Source organism: Globicephala melas, chromosome 8, assembly GCF_963455315.2.
Source record: "Globicephala melas chromosome 8, mGloMel1.2, whole genome shotgun sequence".
NCBI classification, from domain to species: domain Eukaryota; kingdom Metazoa; phylum Chordata; class Mammalia; order Artiodactyla; family Delphinidae; genus Globicephala; species Globicephala melas.
This window is the reverse complement of record NC_083321.1, coordinates 48,089,646-48,107,365: the sequence shown is the minus strand read 5'-3', so window position 1 is coordinate 48,107,365 and position 17,720 is coordinate 48,089,646. Positions and strand designations below refer to the sequence as shown.

The following is a 17,720-nucleotide window of genomic DNA, read 5'->3' as shown; positions in this document are numbered from 1 at the left end:
CCCCAAGCTAGGGGCTGCTCTGCCCTTGCCCCACCCTGGCCAAAGGCCCAAATCCCCCACACAACCTAAGGGCTGATGTGAGGGCACAGAGAGCAGGGCTGAGGCGTCAGGTTGGGATGGGGGCCTCGATGGGCAAACAGGGATAAAGGGGAGGACGGTATCTGAGCTCCTGCCCCACAGGTTCTACCAGCAGGTGTGCAGCCACCTGCACATGTTCATCCTGATTGGAGATGACCAGGCCCACAAACAGCTGCCTTCCACCCTTTTCCTGAGGCTCCTTCAACTGGCCATCGCCAGCACCGACTGCTACGAACCCTGGGACCAAGATTCCCTGGTCAGTGTGGCCCAGCACCATCTGGAGGGGGCTCAGAGTCCACCCCTTGATGACGGTGAGCCCTTTTTACCTGTCCTTGCCACTCATCTTGACCAGGTTCTAAAAAGGATTATTACTTAGGTCAGTCTCTCTCTCCAGAACCTGCTGAGCCCCCTTCACCTTTTCTGCCCTCCTTCCTGAGCCAGGAGAGAGGGTCTCTGTCATTTCTTCCCCTACGAACTCACAAGTCCAGGCTAAAGCCATGCCTGTTGCAGACTTCTTGAAGTGCCCAGACCTTCAGGCCTCAATTCCCAGTGTGGCCAAATCCATGGCTCTCATCCACCTTTCGGCTGCCAGCTACCACCGGCACCTGTGCCCGGAATTGCCTCTCGTCACCCCCAAGACCTTCCTGGACTTCCTGGACAACTTCGTGCTGCTGCAGCAACAGATGACCCTGCAGATTAAGAACAAGGCCCAGCGGTGAGTGGCCCCATTCCCTCCCCTGTACCTCCTTCTGCTCCCTCAGGTCCACTCACTGGCACACTGTGTCTTCAGGATCCAGGATGCCCTGGGAATTCTGAGGATGCTGATTGAGCAGCACAGTGCCCACGCCAACCTGGTCGTCAGCTTGGAGCAGCAGCTGGAAGACTCCCTCAAGGTAAAGGGGAGAGGATTTTGAGGCATGCACAGTAGGGTCAAAGCGGGAGCCCAAACGGGGACTTTGGAGGAACCATACAGACTGAACCTTAGTTCTTGTCTCCTGAGAGTCCCCCTTTCCCCAGGGGATCTCTCTAATTCCTGCCACCTCCTCCTTTAGAGCTCAGGCTCAAAGTTCCCCATGGCACAGCTGAGATCGGGCTGGTTCCTCTAAACACGTGAAACCCAAGTGTCCGCTTCTTGTTGTCCCTGGTACCTTGACTGTGTGAATTTCAGTATGCTCCCCAAGCTCTCCAGAGATCCCCGTTGGGGATGGGGCAGGATTACATCCTCATGGTCTCCTCTCATTGTAATCCTCTTCTCCTGGATTCTCTGTCACTGCTAGTTGGCACACCTCCTGTAGCTGTCCTCTCTTCCCATGCTGCTTTGTCCCTGCACGGCTTCCTTCCACAAAAGCACCAAATACACAAATATATACACTGTATATATAAAAATATACACTGTTATGTACAGCGGATGGGAGATGGCTGTGGGGGCCATTTACATTCTAGAACAGAGCCAGAAATGGATTAAACGGCATACTAGACCTCAGTGTCCTGAATTTCTCTCTGTCACCTTCCTCTACAGGGCATTTGCTAGTGACGGACTTTTCTATCCTCCTCCCATCTCCACAATACTGTTCCGCAATGCTATTCAGCCACCCCACTTTCCCTTTAGAGCTCCCCAAATACAGTGCTCATGTAATAAGAGATTTTTCTTTCTAGTCCAAACCCTAAATCCTGTTGCTTTCTTATACAGAGCAATTTTCTTCTTTGAATAAACAAACCGCTCATATCTGGCTAAAACTGGTAGCAATGGGGTCATCACACCTTCTGTAGTCAAACACTCTTAGTTAATAGTGTTTTCCTAAAATAAAGAGACTTTTTTCTTTTGTTTTTAATAAGAGGAATTCTGAAATTGCATTTTCTTTTTCCTTCCTGCTACACAAGATTTTTTTTTTTTTTTTTTCGGTACGCGGGCCTCTCACTGTTGTGGCCTCTCCCGTTGCGGAGCACAGGCTCCGGACGCACAGGCCCAGCGGCCATGGCTCATGGGCCCAGCCGCTCCACGGCATGTGGGATCTTCCTGGACCAGGGCACGAACCCGTGTCCCCTGCATCGGCAGGCAGACTCTCAACCACTGCGCCACCAGGGAAGCCCTACGCAAGACTTTTTGATGAAGTTTCAGGGATAACTACAGTGAAGTAAACTAGTGATCAACTTATGAGCAGATAATCTGAGTTACTTTCTACTGGACTTTCAGGGCTTCCAGCTCCCAATGCCTAACCCGCCTCTTCTGATGGGTGCCCTCAGGGCTGTCATCCAGTGTTACGCAACTCCGGGGGCATGGCTTACATTGTGTCTAAGTGCACGTATCTACTCCACATGTGTTCTGTGCAGTCCTCATAGTACTGGTGCCCGCCTACCATCAGCCACAGAGGATCACTAGCTTAGATGAAACATGAAGACTCAGTTGAGATGCAAAAAAATTGAGACGTTCATAGAGGGACAGGAGTCCTCTTTCCCATGTTTTCCAAATTCCAGTTTCTTGTCTTGGACCTTACGTTTTCCCAAAATGGATAATACCAGGAATTGTTGATATGGCTTAGGGACGTTATTATTCTTTGATCCCTGGGTCAGTTGCATCAGAGCACAACATAAGAACCCCCAAATCTGGATATGAGATTTTCGTAGGCTCAGGGGCATTCACTCAACAGCCATAATGGTGTGTACTTCTTTCAACGTTGTCTACCTCAGGAAATGGCCACCATCCACTTAGTGAATTAAGCTAAATCCCAGGAGCCATTCTGGGCCCCTCCATCTCTTTTCCCTCTCATATTCAGTTGGTTCATTTATTTATTACTGTACTCAGAAAACTTAATTGAACTCCATACTTTTTGTCCGAGCACTCATTAATATTTTTGTCCATGTCTACATCTATGCTTACATCTAGATAGGTAGACAGAATTTTCGCCTCAACTTTTCTATGGAGGCCATCCTTTCTTCCGTTTTACAGATGAGAAAACTCAGATCCAGAGAGGTCAGGATGAGAATTAAATGAGATCTTACATGTAAAGCACTTCAAAGTGCCGGCACATAGCAAGAGCCCGATAAATGTTATCATGTATTAGATTGCCTCCTAATAAGAAAGATAAGACACTGCCCTTGCCTTCGTGGTGCCTAGTTTACTGGAAGATATAGGCTCATGCAGGTGATTACAAAACAGTGTGTTATGACAGAGCAAGTCCAGGATACTCTGCAAGTCCAGCAAGTCCAGCAAGTCCAAGATACTCTGAAGTATCAAGAAAGACTTTCTAGAGAAAGCACAGTGCCACACAGTATGTAACACAGAGGCACGTGTAGAACACGGCAGGTGTTCAAAAGCATTCCTTAAATATGTAAACGAATGAATGAAGTATCAAGGTCCATACCTGAAGGTTAGGTAAGATTACGTATAAAAGGGTTTGGGAAGAGTGTCACAGGCTGAAGTAACAGCAGGTGCAAAGGCCCACAGGCAAGAGGATGTGTGTCACGTTGGAGGAGCTGAAAGTCAGGAATGGCTGGAGAGCAGAGTGCTGGGAGAGGAAAAGGAAATGAGGTTGGAAAGATGAGTAGAGGCCTCCTGGTCATGGAGGCATTGTAAACCAAATGAAAAAAGTGGCAAGTGTTAAGGGACCTGATGATATGATATTTGGCTTTGAGAAAACCAATTAGGCTGCAGCATGAAAAGCCAGTTAGAGGATGGGAGTAGGAGTTAGGAAGCCAGTGCAGAAGGTCAGGAGTGAGAGAGCATGGGCGTGAATGATGGCGTTGGGGATGGGAGTAGATACGAGAGACGTTTAGGAGGTGGAACCAAAAGGCCTTGAAGATGGGTTGGGTTTGGGGGACTAGAAGAGATGGAGTCAGGGTAACAATTAGGTTTCTTCCTTGGGAAACTTCCATGTACTTTGCCGCAGTTCTCTGAGAAAAGAACACACGAACAGATGAGTAAGATTGCAAGAGATCTGACGAGGCACAGCTAATACGTTCACTTCTGGACACGTGGAGTCTGAGGGGCCTGTGAGACACCAAAGAGGAGATTCCCACTAAGCAGATGGATACGGGGGTGTGGGTCTTGGGAAAGAATCTGGCTAGATATACAGATTTGGAAGTTGTTAAGGTATAAGTGGTAATCAGAGACATGAGATTAAGGAGGATGCCCAGAAGTGTAGGCTGAGAAGAGACGGGGGCCCTGAAAACATTTCTGAGAAATATTTAAGGGATGGCACCGGAAGAGACTGAGAACGAGCAGCCACAGAAGTTGGAGAAAGACAAAGAAGAACATGGGCTCATGAAGGTCAAGAGAGGAGAATGTTCAAGAGGGAGGAGCTGCCTTCTGCGGCAAATGCCACTGATGGGTCAAGTAAGATGAAGAGTGTAGCCCAGTGGTTAAGTGTGTAGGCTTTGTATTCAGATTTCCTGGGCCTGTATGGTAGGTCAGGAGAAGCACCCACCCACTCGGGGCTGCATTACTAGATGTATAACTCACAGATAAGAAAATGACACTTTCAGAGCTCAGCATGTATCTGTGGCCTATGTGGAGTTCAACTTGGTCACCCTGACTATCGAATGAGGAGTATGCCTGAGTCCAGGCCCATGGGGTCTTCCCTTGGGGTCTTCCCACCTGGCCCGGGATCTAGAGCTACAGAGCCTGAACTCTGTTCACAGAGCCTCAGCAGACTGCATCAGCAGCTAGACCAAAACAAGCTTCTGCACAAGCGGCAGCTGGCAGGGTGTCAGCAGCAGGAGAACCTCATTGAGAAACTGACCAAGCAGCGGGATGCCCTGCAGGCTCAGCATGAGGCTTTCCTGGAGCAGGTGGGCTCTTCCTGCTGCCTGCCCTGCACTGCTCCTCTCTTGGAAGAGGACAACCCCTCACAGGATGCCCAGAGGAGAGGATGGGTTGACTTGTCATGAAGTCTCCTGGGGGAGGGGGTAAAGGTAATAAGATGGCTTGGGGTGTGGTCCCTTTGGGGACCCTAGGAGAAGATGATCCCTCCTAGAAATACATTGAAGAAAGAGGACTTTCTGGGAGCTCACTTCAAGAGCCCATCTCTCCTCATTCAGATGGGCAAGGCATTCCTGGAGCCCCTGAGCCAGCTACAGGTGGCTGACTTTGAGGAGATACGGAGCTATCGAGTGCCACCAGAATCTGTGGTCCAGGTGACCGATGCTCTGTGTGACCTCTTCCACCGTGAAACAGGCTGGGCCAGTGCCAAGCAGCTGTTATGCACTGAGGACTTTTATCAGGTAGGGAATGTGGGGCGCAATGGAGGAGGATAGTGGAGGCATGGAGGGGAGACTTGGCAAGGCTGTGGGGCAAGGTTCAGAGCACCTATGTCTTCCCCCACCCTTCTTAACACACACTCTCCCAGGAGCTGGTGTTCTTCCCTAAGGAGAAGATGACAGACTCAGAGATTATAAAGTTAAACCTAGCTCTGAAAGCTCCAGGCATGAGCGATGCAGCCTTGCGAGCAGTGAGCACACCTGCAGCACGGCTGGCAGCCTGGCTCTGGGCCGTTCTGGACTACGGGCTGGCACGGCGCCGAGGACTGCCCACGGGCCTGCTGTTGCAGCAGGCGGAGGCGACACTGGCTCGGGAGCAGGCCCGCCTGGGCCAGTACCAGTTCCAGGCCCAGGAGATCCTAGCGTACAGTTTGGCCCTGTCCAAGAAGCTGGAAGATGCCCAGGCTTCCCACAAGCATGTGGCAGAGAAACTCGGTCAGGCTCGGCGTGGCCATCATCACAAGTGGCCCATCAAGGCTGCACTGCTCACGCCCATGCACTCCTGGACTACAGAGCTCCAGGTAGCCAGCCCCTCCTAGGCTGCCCCCTAAAGTTCATTTCTGCACCACAGTCCCACTCCTCTGCTCCTCGCCGTGCCCTCACTGCCTTCCTCTGTCCCCCTCTGCCCTCCTTGCCACGCTTTCCTCCACACCCTGCCTTACTCCCTCTCTGCCAGACCCTCTGCCTCTACCCTCCCCGCTGGCCTACACACCCTCTGGTCTTCCTTTCCGCACCAGAAGTTGAAGGGACACTGCACGACTGTGTTCGGAGATGCTGTCTTGTGTTCAGCCGCCATCAGCTACCTGGGTCCCTTCCCACCAATGCGGCGCCAGGAGCTACTCGACAAGTGGCTGGCTCTCTGCAGGGGCTGTGAGGAGCCGCTGGGCCCAGATGACGTGGCACAGGCACTGAAGCAGATGCAGAAATCGGTCATCACGCCACCAAAGCAAGCCCTGCTCTCCACACGCTCTCCCTTCAGCCTTCTGGCCTTGCTGAGCTCTGAATCGGAACAGTTACAGTGGGACCGAGACCTGAAGCCCCAGGCCAAGTCAGCCCGCCTGGCAGGCCTGCTTCTGCGAAGTTACACTCACTACTTCAGTTGCCGTTGGCCCCTGCTGCTTGACCCCAGCAACCAGGCCCTCACCTGGCTGAATCCACTGCCTCTAGAAGAGGCTGGATGCTCGGCCACAGGTCCCACCAAAGACAGAGGTAAAGCCAGGGAGAGTAAACACAGTGCATCTTGGGTGTCTGAGCTGCCCAACACTCTCAGCCACATGTGCTCTTCCCTTTCCTAATGAAGACACTACATTTTTATGGCCAGGGTATCCCAGATTTCATCAGCCAACATGATATTTTTAAAAAATATTTATTTATTTATTTTGGCTCTGCCGGGTCTCGGTTGCGGCACGCGGGATCTTTAGTTGCGGCACGCGGGATCTTTTAGTTGCAGCACGCAGACTCTTAGCTGCGGCATGCATGCGGGGTCTAGTCCCCTGACCAGGGATCGAACCCGGGCCCCCTGCATTGGGAGCACGGAGTCTTACCCACTGGACCACCAGGGAAGTCCCCAGCCAACATGATATTAATAAATTAGGTCACATTTACATTTTGGGGCCCATATTGCAATGATTCTGAATCTACGTGGCTGACCGTGATCTTCCGCATCCTGACCTGCTCAGCACTATTAGAAACTTGAACTACAACTCGGAGCTTTACTACCCAAATGTATCCAATGTTCGGGAATTCTGGCGAAATATTTCTATTGGTCCTGCTTGGATCAGGGACTCATCTGGGTAGAGCATCGGAGGGAGCATTTCCTAGGGGAAGGGAGAGTGTTTATTTCCCAGAAGAAGGGGTTGAGGGTTGTACTGGTAAGAACAATAGACATCTAGAATAGAAGGTGTATAATAAATTTGTAACAGGGGCTCTATAAGCAGACTATCTGGGTCAATTATCTGTCCTTTGCTAGTTGTGTGACCCAGGCAAGGTATTTAACCTCTCTAAGCCCAAGTTTATTTGCCAATAAAATGAGGGTCTTAATTATACCCATCTCATAAATTGTTGTGAGTATTAAGTAAGATAATTCATGAAAAAAGAGTTCACACAGTGCCTAATACATAATAAGTTCTCAAAAACATTAGTCATGGGCTTCCCTGGTGGCGCAGTGGTTGAGAGTCCGCCTGCCGGTGCAGGGGACACGGGTTCGTGCCCTGGTCCGGGAGGATCCCACATGCCGCAGAGCGGTTGGGCCCGTGAGCCATGGCCGCTGAGCCGGCGCATCCAGAGCCTGTGCTCCGCAACGGGAGAGGCCGCAACAGTGAGAGGCCTGAGTACGGCAAAAAAAAAAAAAATATATATATATATATATATATATATAATGCCTCTCCTCAAGAACTCTGCACAACTATACTAGTTGTGGCTCACGGGCTCTGGAGTACAGGCTCAGTAGTTGTGGCACATGGGCTTAGTTGCTCCACGGCATGTGGGATCTTCCCGGACCGGGGCTTGAACCCGTGTCCCCTGCATTGGCAGGCAGATTCTTAACCACTGCGCCACCAGGGAAGTCCCTGTTTTTTGCTTGTTTGTTTGTTTGTTTTTTGATATTGAGCTATATGAGCTGTTTGTATGTTTTGGATATTAATCCCTTGTTGAAAAGATATATGCACCCCAGTATGCATAGCAGCACTATTTACAATAGACAAGACATGGAAGCAACCTAAATGTCCATCGACAGATAAAGATGATGTGGGGTGTGTGTGTGTGTGTGTGTGCACAAATAATGCCATTTGCAGCAACATGGATGGACCTAGAGATTATCATACTAAATGAAGCAAGTCAGACAAAGAAAAATATATGACATCACTTATATGTGGAATCAATAAAAAAACGTACAAACTTATTTACAAAACAGAAATAGACATACAGACATAGAAAACAAAGTTATGGTTACCAAAGGGGAAGGAACGGGGAGGATAAATTAGGAGTTTGGGATTAACAGATATACACCACTATATATAAAATAGATAAACAACAAGGACCTACAGTATAGCACAGGGAACTATATTCAATATCTTATAATAACCTATAATAGAAAACAATCTGAAAAAGAATAAATATATATATACGTATATATGTGTGTGTATATATATATATCTGAATCACTTTGCTGTACACCTGAAACTATCACAACATTGTAAATAAGCTATATTTCAATAAAACAACAAAAACAAACAAAAAACTCCAAAATAGTAAGCCTGGAAGAGCACACAAGTCCCAGATGAGCACTGCAGCCCCAGTGATTTTAGCCTTTTTTAAAAAATATTAATTATTTATTTTTGGCTGAGTTGAGTCTTTGTTGCTGCACGTGGGCTTTCTCTAGCTGCAGCGAGCGGGGGTTACTCTTTGTTGTAGTGCGCGGGCTTCTCGTTGCGGTGGCTTCTCTTGTTGCAGAGCATGGGCTCTAGGCTCGCGGGCTCTAGAGCGCAGGCTCAGTAGTTGCGGCACACGGCCTTAGTTGCTCCGCGGCATGTGGGATCCTCCCAGACCAGGGCTCAAACCTGTGTCCCCTGCACTGGCAGGTGGATTCTTAACCACTGCACCACCAGGATAGCCCGATTTTAGCCATGATTTTAGCCCAGTGTAACTCTGAGCAGAGTGCCTGATCAGGCATCTAAGCTACTGAAGTGAGAGATAATAAATGGGGTGTTGTTTTTAGCTAAGTTTGTGGTAACTTGTTAAGGAATAGGAAATGAACACACCAAACTGTGGACCTGGCAACCTCCACTTGCCCACTTCTTGAACACTTAATATTTTTAAAAATCCTTAAAAAATTTCTTGACAATTAAAAAAATAAGTATTTATCTTTTCCAGATCCTGCAATAGAGGAGGCAAAGGAGAAGGGGGCTGCAGACAGCTGCTGGTCAGCTAGCCACCCGGTGCACAGCACTGTCCATGGCATGGCTAATGCCACAGTCTATGGCCTTTCTCCTACCAGCTGTTACTTCCAGGCAATGACCTCTATGCTAGTGATGACTCTTGTAGTTGTTAGTGACAGAATTTGCTCAGGCAAAAAGGGAAATGCACTGACTCTTCTAACCAACCTACAGAAAAGCAGAAATGGAGCTGATGTCAGGGGTGACTAGAACCCCTCCCTGGAATTTTAGAGTAGCAATAATGAGAGCTACCCTTTACTGAGTGCTTGGTAGGTACCAGCAGAGTGCTTTGTATGCACTGTTCCATGTCATCTTCACAGTAACCCTATGAGGTACTCACTACTATCAACCCCATTTTGCAGATGACGAAGTTGTGTCACAGAGAGCTTAAGTGACTTTCCTAAGGTGTCTTCTCGCAGAACTTCCTTCATGAGCTGGAGCCCTTGGGTGAACGGGGCTCCCCAGGAGCCTGAGTCCCTCCCTGAGAAGAGCCCCTCTTCATCTTTCTGCCACAGGGAAGGGCTTCAAGAGAAATCAGGGAAAAGAGTCTAAAGAGGAGGACACGGAAGACGAAGATGATGAGAGCGACGAGTGTTACAAGACAAAAGAACAGAAGGCAGGAGAAAGGGGAATCACGGAGAAGAACAAGGAAGAGGAAGCTTCGCAGGAGGAAGAGGAGAAAGAACAGGAGGAGGGGGCGGGGACTGTGACTCAGTCCCCGCCCCCTCCCGAACCCCAAGTCCTCTCAGGCGCTGACCCAGAGCTGGGGCCTCAGCTCCGGGAGGCAGCTGCCGGTGGTGAGAACTCGTCCCATACACCCACGTGTCTCCTGTGTCCTCCCCCTACTCTGTGGCCCCACAGGACTCCAACACCCCAGTCTGACCTCAGCTCCCACCTCTACCCTGGGCACTAACTCAGTGGAAGAGCCCTGAGGGAGCCTTCCCGTCAGCCAGAGGGGAGCAAAATCGGAGCCCGATTTTGTGCATGGGGGTGCCCAGGTGCTGGCATGGTGGGTAGGGTGTCCTTGCCTCCCCCTCGCAGGCCTGCCAGTGCTACTGACCAACATGGAGCTGGGCCTAGAGTGCCCAGAACTGCAATGGCTACTGCAGCGGGAACAGCTGTGCCCACCCCAGTTGCAGCCTGGCTTCTGTCTCTATCTGAGCACTACCCTTCCCCTCAGTTCTTTGGAAAAAGGTGAGGCCCAGTGGGTAAGTCGCCAGCACAGCTTTGTGGGAACACCAGGGCCTGAGCTTCACTCAGTCTGGCCCAGAGCGGGCTCAGGACCGTAGCAGGGAGCCACACTCCCTGTGCCTCTCACCCCTGGCTCTGCTCCAGGGAAGAGGTTAAGCGTCTCCCATGTGATTCCAAGTGCTAGGCTGTGAATTGCTGAAAGGCCTGAATGTGCTGGACCTGGGCATGAACATGGAAATCCTAGAAGAACAGATGCTGCGTGAAATCTTGTGCACAGAGCGTCCTGAGCTTGAGAGCCACTGGCAGGACCTGAGGATCAGATTCCTGGACGCCTGGGAAGCTGTGAAGGCTGCTGAGGTACTTGGGGGGTCCGGTCTGTGGGCTGGGATGAGCTTTGCAGCGGCCCAGGTGCGGGGGTGGAGATGAGCGCTGCTGATCGGGAGCTACGTGGGAAAGGGCCGGATCCGCGCAACAAGGGACTGTTTGCAGGAGCGGCTGCTGACGATGCTGCTGCTCCAGAACCCAAGGCGTCAGAAACCAGCCAAGTTCCTGCGAGACATGGTGAGGGCCCAGGCAGAGCTGTGTCGGCTGCGTGCCCGTTTCGAGGAGTTAGAAGAGCTGAGGAGGCAGGAGGTGGCATCGTGGGCACCGTATCGGCATGTGGTCTGGCATGGAATGGCCATCATAAAGGCTCTTAGCTCACTGCAGAACCTGCTACCGCTTTTCCGTATGAGTCCAGAGAATTGGCTGGCAGCCACCAAGCGGGCTCTGAACAGCATGAAAGGTGAGATTCATCAGCAGGAAGAACTACCCTGCCATCTGCTGCAGTTAAAAAGACAGCTGACCCGCCAGCTACTGGGCAGCACTGCCGCTACACTGGGCCTAACCCAAGTACCCTTGGTGGGTGCCTTGGGTGCTCTGGCTCTGCTGCAAGTGGCAAGGAAGGCACCGGAGCTCGAGAGGCTGGCCCTCTGGCCTGGACTGGCAGCCTCTCCCAGCACAGGCTACAGAAAACCAGACCCAGGTGTGGCTCGACCGGCCTGGCTAGGGCTGAGAGCCTGGCACGAATGTGAGATGTTGGAAGTACTGCCCCCGTATGCTGGGCTGTGTGCATCCCTGGCAGGCCACTCCAGTGCTTGGCAGGCTTACTTGTCACTGTCATCCACAGTGCTGGGTCCTGCACCGGGGCCTGGGACTGACCCATTCAGCCTCCTCCAGAAGCTGATCCTGTGGCGTGTGCTGCGCCCTGAGTGCCTGGCCAGTGCCCTGGCAACCTTCACCACCAGCCTCCTGGGCCGGCCCCTGGATGAAAACCTGCGTGCTCCCACCATACCCTTTGAACACAGTCAGGCTACTCAGCCCACGCTGATTTTGTTGCCACCACCTGGTCACCCCACCGCCACCGTGCACCCCCTGACCGTCATCCAGAAACTGGCTGCCAAACACGAGCAGGTTTGAGCCTAGCCTCCCGGCCAGAGCCACCGGGCTCTTAGGGCTGGGATGGGGTGTGGGTCTCCCCTCCCAGCATTCTCATGGATCTTTCTGGATTACTCAGGGACTTTTCAGGTCATCTGTGGCATTACTCTGGGTCCCTTGGGTCACCCTAGGATCCCTTTGAGTTACCCTGCCATTTTGCTGTTGGTCCTCAGGGGCAGAAGCATCTGAAGGTGATAGCTCTGGGCTCTGAAGCCTGGGACCCGGTCTCGGATGTGGTCGGCATTCTCCGTAAGGCTATGCACAGCGGGCACTGGCTGGTGCTGGAGAACTGTCATCTGATGCCTCACTGGCCAAAAGAGCTGCTACAGCCCTTGCTGGGGCCGTTGGCCAGAGCCAAGGGTGGGTTTGCTGCCTAGAGATGGCTTCTAGGACCCTAGCCTACACTTGGGCCTGAGCTTGAACTCAGATCTCATGGCTGATCCCCTAATCACCTTTGTATCTGACTCCTAACCCCCTAGCCTCAAGTCTGATCTCTAGGCTTATGTCTGACCCTTTACCCAGCGATTGATCTCAGCCCCATGTCTGACCCCTAGTGGTCTCCGACCTGGAGTTAGAACTGCTTTCTGCTCAACAAGCAAGAGAGAACGTGGCCACTGTCCACAGAGATTTCCGTCTTTGGCTTATTGTGTCTGCAGAGGCTATTGCTTCCTTACCAGGTGAGGAGCTTCCCCCCACAGGCTCTCAGACTGGAGCGGGGAGGTAACTGTATTGTGCTGACTCAGCACTCTCCTTCCTCCCCAGCCGTGCTGACTCTGCACTCCATGCCTATTTTCTGGGACCAGTCCCTGGAGCTGTCCCATGTCTTGGTCGACAGTGTGGAGCTAGTCCAGCAAGGACTCTGTGTGCAACCCCCAACCAGGGTGCTGCCTCTGCTCCTCCTACATGGCCTCCTGCTACACCGGCAGCTCTATGGAATGAAGCTGCAGGCTCACAGGGGGTGCTGGTGAGGGACCCCGCCCATCCTACTCTGTCAGTCACTCAGCAAACACTGAATATTTTTCACATGCTGGGATTCATCTCTGAGGAGCTCCAAAATGTGAGGGCAGGGCGAAGTCAAGGAAGGCTTCTCCAAGGACTTAGGGGTCTCACTTTGAACTGAGTCCTGACAGCAGAGGCAGATCAGGTGGAGATGAGGCCTTTCTGAGCAGAAGGAACTAAGCTTAGCAGGAGAGAGGACTTCAGTGTGGCTGAGGTGGACATGCTGGGGCTTGAGTGGGGAGAGGTGAGGCTTGTGGTAAAGGGCCTTTAAGACCATCACAAGGGACCTGATTGGATCCTGAGGACAGTGGGAAGCCACTGAAGGGTTTTAAGTAGAAGACACATGATCCCATCTGTGTGTTGGAAAGATCACGCTGGCTGCAGCGTGGAGAATGGACCAGATGGGGCAGGGCTGGAGGCAAGCACAATAGTTTTGGGAGGCTCTGGCAGGCTTGAGGAACGAGGTCATGGTATGGGTGGTAGGGACTAGGGTAGTCACAGTGGGGAGAGAGTAAATATGGGGTTAGGAAGAGGGAAGAGTCAAGGAAGGCTCTCAGATTTCTGCCTTGGACAACTGGGTGGGTGGTGTGGGAGGAAATGATGATTTCAGTTGAAAGGAAGTCGTATTTGTGGTGCCAAGTGGCGATGACTAGTGAGCCCTCGTGGGTCTGGAGCTCAGGAGGGAGGTTCGGGCTGGAGAGAAAGATGTGAAAGTCCTCAGCATATAGATGGTTTTGAAAGCCTACTTCCTGCTCTCCACCCCCAGGAGTCAAGGGACGCTGACCCGGATCCTGCAGATCCAAGACCACCTGTGGGCCAGCCTGAGCAATCCCAGTGCTGCCATGCAGGAGCTGGCTGGTGAGACTCCTCCTGTCCCCCATGCAGTCACCAGCCCCCAGGAGAGCCCAGAAAGGGGTAGGGAGGGGAGCACTGAGATGGGGACATAACCTACAACCTTGGTTTGGGAGGTGGTGGAAACTGGAGGGGCTGTAACTGAGGGGCTCTGACCTCATCCTCAGCTTCAGTTTTCTATGGGGGTCCTGTGGGAGACGAGAAGGACAGGGAGGTCCTGAATAGCCTCACGCAAGCCTGCTTGAGCTCCAGCAGCAGGAACCGGGCCCAACCACACACACCCCAGTATCTGCTGGCCACTCTGATGCCCAGCCCGGGTAAGCTCCAGTCAGGTATCTGCGTTGAGGTGGGGAACAGCCCAGTAATACCACCTTGCTCAAGGGAATGTAACAGAGGTACCAAAAAAGGTGTAGAAGGGGGCAATATTCACAGTTACGGGATGATGATGGTTTAAAGTGTCAGAGAAAGGCCTACTCCCTTGGGTCTGGGGTGGGAAGAGACAGTCTTATCTCTCACCCCTCACTCACCTCCACCCCCAAGAACTAGGGGAGCCGGATGCTATGGAAGAGTGCAAGGCCCAGATGCACCTACTGCCCACACCACCTGAACCCCGGACCTGCGGACTGAGTGCTGGCCCCCAGACCTGGCTGCTGCGACGCCAGAGTCGCGCTGTCCTGAGCGCGCTGCAGCGGTGTTCGCCCACTTGGGTTCCGGAGGCCAGCGGAGGCTCCCGGCGCGCCGAAAGGCGGCTGCGGCAGCGCCTGGTGCAAGCCAAGCGGAGGCTGGAGTCACTGCAGGCTCTGCTGACCGAGACCACTCGCCAAGCTGAGTCTGGCGCGGGGTGGGGGGAGCTGGGGCTGAGCGCGCGGCGGCCTCTGGAGGGCTTCCTCAAGATGGAGGTGCTGGAACTGAGCCAGCTGGTGGGCGCGCTGCAACGGGACCTTGATTGCCTGTTGCAGCAGCTGAAGGGCGCGCCCCCGTGTGCCTCCCGGCGCTGTGCCGCGGTGGCTCACGCTCTCTGGACTGGCCGCCTACCCTCGCCTTGGCGACCCCACGCGCCTGCCGGGCCTCAGCCGCCCTGGCACTGGCTGCGACAGCTATCGCGCCGTGGGCAGCTGCTGGTTCGCTACCTGGGTGTGGGGACCCAAGTACCAGAGCGCATCTTTCACCTGTCAGCCTTTTGCCGCCCGCGCCGCCTGCTGCTGTCACTGCGTTGGGAGGCTGCCTTTGCTGGGGTTGACCTGACGAATTTCCCTGGTTGCCAAGGCTCTAGCTCCAGTCAGCTCCCCCATAAACGTCAGGAGCTAAACAGCCCTCTGCACCTCCAGGTATCCTCGTGCTGCCCATTCGTTTCCAATTCCGCCCCTTGAAGTCCCTGATTACACGTCTTAGTTACCCCACCTTGCCTCTTCTTGGTTTTACTCCCGCTAGCCCCATCTGCTTCTCTAATCCCGCTCCACCACGACCCCCCAGCTTCTTAGCCTTGCCTGACCAGTTTCTGGCGCCCCCAGGTGGTGAACGGCCCAAACCCCAGGGTTCCAGAGGTGGGGCTGCTGCTGACTGGGCTACAGCTCCGGAACGCCGAGTGGGACCCGCTCGCAGGGGCCTTGCAGGACAGTTCTTCCAGTCAGCCCAGCCCTCTGCCTCTGGTCAGAGTCAGCGCCCAGGCCCCGGGGGCCAATGACGTGCCACCCCGAGCCGGCCTGGCCGTGTATTCCTGTCCTGTGTACTTGGAAGGGCCCCTCGGCACCACTAGGCTGCACAGCAGGAAGATCCTGATGCACCTGCCCCTGCCCACGAAGCTCAGCCCCGCCACCTGTGCCCAACGGAGAGTCCACGTGTGCAGCCCACCGCTGCCCTGAGCCCTCTGCCAAAATAAAGTTGGAGTGCTTTGATGAAAGATTTCTGAGACTTAATAAGGAATGCAGGTGTGTGCCCACTGAAAATGCGACACACTGAGGGGAAAGCACAGTGTACACGACCGAGAGAGGTGGTCTGTTCACAGTGAAGGCAGAAGAGGGTGTGTGCCTGGCGATGGGGAGAGGGGAGTGTGGGTACACTGTGGGGGAGATGGGCCTGGGGTTAGTCCTGTATCCAAGGGGCTAGGCAGATCTCAGGATGGCTAACACACAGGACTTGGAATCCCTACCCAGCTCTCGACTGTGCTCTCAGCTCTTGTGCTAAACCCACAAGCGATATTTTTAAAGGGAGAACATTAGAACTCAAGAAAATTTCTTCAGGCACTTAGCAGTACTATTGGGAATGCCCCAATCCTGCCCTACTGGTCATCCCCTCCCCCAGAATGGATCCTGAGTGAGTCGTACACACACACACACACACACAAGCGAAATAAGACACAAGGTCATATGTTCATTCAACGATTAGTTATGAGCACTCCTCTGAACGAGGTGCTCTTCCAGGCACTGATGAGGTTGTTCTAATGCCGGGAGACAGATAATAAAAGGCCAACATATAAATGAGTTAAATTTGATGACTTTTAAGTGCTATAAAAAAAAAAAAGCAGGCTGATGTGTCAGAGAGTGACTAGAGGGGAGCAGTTAATCTAGTTTGGGTGTTCAGGGAAGGCTTGATGAATATTTGAAAGAGCTATTTGAAGATCAAGGAGGGTTTCAGGTAGAGCCCTCAGCAGATGCAAAGGTGCTGAGGCAGGAACAACCTTGGGGTGTTCAAGGAACAGAACATATAGCTGGCACTGCGAGTGAGGGTCAGAGTAAGCCAAAAGGATGGAAAGGTATAGAAAGGCGCAGATCACTAGAGCCTTTTCATGAGAATGAGCTTGTATTTTTTAAAAGAAGGAATCTATTAGTATTAGTTGGGAAATGAGCTTTATCAAAGATCACTCTGGCTGTTCTATGGTGGGTGGATGGATGGAAGGAAATTCAGAGTAACAAGGAGGAAGATTTGTTTGGAGGTTATTGAAGTAATTCAAGTGAGAGATGATGGAGTTTGGACTAAGGTCATTAACAGTGGAGATGGAGAATTAATGGATTTAGGAAATATTCTGGAGGCAAAGCCAGCAGAACTTGCTGATGGATTGAATGCGAAGAGTGAGGGAAATGGGCAAATCTACCGTAGGATGACTGAGCAACTGGGTGGATCGTGGTGTCACTAACTGAGAGAAATATGAGAGACAGGTTGGAGGTAGGGAATCAGGCGTTCTGCTTTGATACGTTCAGTTATTATCAGTTGCATGATTGCTTGCTACCCCAAGGCAAACCTCTCTGACAAAAGCTGGGTTAGAGTATAGCAGACAACACCAGCTAAAAGCCAACAACAGCTCCTCTCCTTGCCCCCAAGCACCAAATCTTACTAGGTACAACTTACTCCCCTTGCTGTATGATTCGGTACAAGCTACATGGTGGAAGGAAATGCAGACAGAGGTGTATACTGAGCATCAGTGCACAACCTCTTCACAGTCATCCCACTTGCTGGTGACTGCGGTGCAACTGATTTCCTTTAACGAAAGGCTAAGCAAAGAGGCAAAAGCTTTCTCTTTCCTCAGAAACTCTTCCCTTTTCCTTTCCACACTCAACCAGGGGCATGCCTACTCCTTCAGGAGAGGAGATTAGAAGAGTATTAAAGAAGTGCTTCTGGATAAATGAACCCTCTGTCCATATTTACCATCAGTACTATTTTCCCCAGTGGGAACAGGGAACAATAGTGATATACGAGTAAAACCATCTGAAATTGGTTAGCACAGAATAGTTTCTACAAATCCACATCCTTCTCTAGGCCAAAATTTATACTTTTTTGTAACCTAGCATTTCTTTTCTTTTTTTAAATTTCAGCTTTATTGATGCATAATTGACTGCAATTCATTCTTGAATTATGCCCAGCAAATTATTAAACTTAGTTAATCAGAGATTATAAAATAAGTACCAAGTGACAGCACCGCTCAAATACAATGAATGCATG

The 17,720-nt window shown here is 51.9% G+C and overlaps 1 protein-coding gene across 1 annotated transcript in view; it reads left to right on the top strand.

Annotated features, from left to right (window-relative positions):
* DNHD1 (dynein heavy chain domain 1) overlaps positions 1 to 15,665 on the top strand; it is a 66,241-nt gene extending 50,576 nt beyond the window's left edge. The window contains 18 exon segments of the mRNA XM_030831243.2: positions 181 to 389; positions 589 to 793; positions 869 to 971; positions 4,717 to 4,866; positions 5,116 to 5,298; positions 5,424 to 5,855; positions 6,072 to 6,543; positions 9,782 to 10,063; positions 10,308 to 10,460; positions 10,636 to 10,814; positions 10,947 to 11,909; positions 12,107 to 12,293; positions 12,488 to 12,610; positions 12,696 to 12,897; positions 13,699 to 13,790; positions 13,952 to 14,101; positions 14,325 to 15,112; positions 15,296 to 15,665. Coding sequence (XP_030687103.2) covers positions 181 to 389; positions 589 to 793; positions 869 to 971; positions 4,717 to 4,866; positions 5,116 to 5,298; positions 5,424 to 5,855; positions 6,072 to 6,543; positions 9,782 to 10,063; positions 10,308 to 10,460; positions 10,636 to 10,814; positions 10,947 to 11,909; positions 12,107 to 12,293; positions 12,488 to 12,610; positions 12,696 to 12,897; positions 13,699 to 13,790; positions 13,952 to 14,101; positions 14,325 to 15,112; positions 15,296 to 15,646 — 5,224 coding nt within the window. The 3' untranslated portion in view covers positions 15,647 to 15,665.
* Positions 15,666 to 17,720: the final 2,055 nt, after the last annotated feature.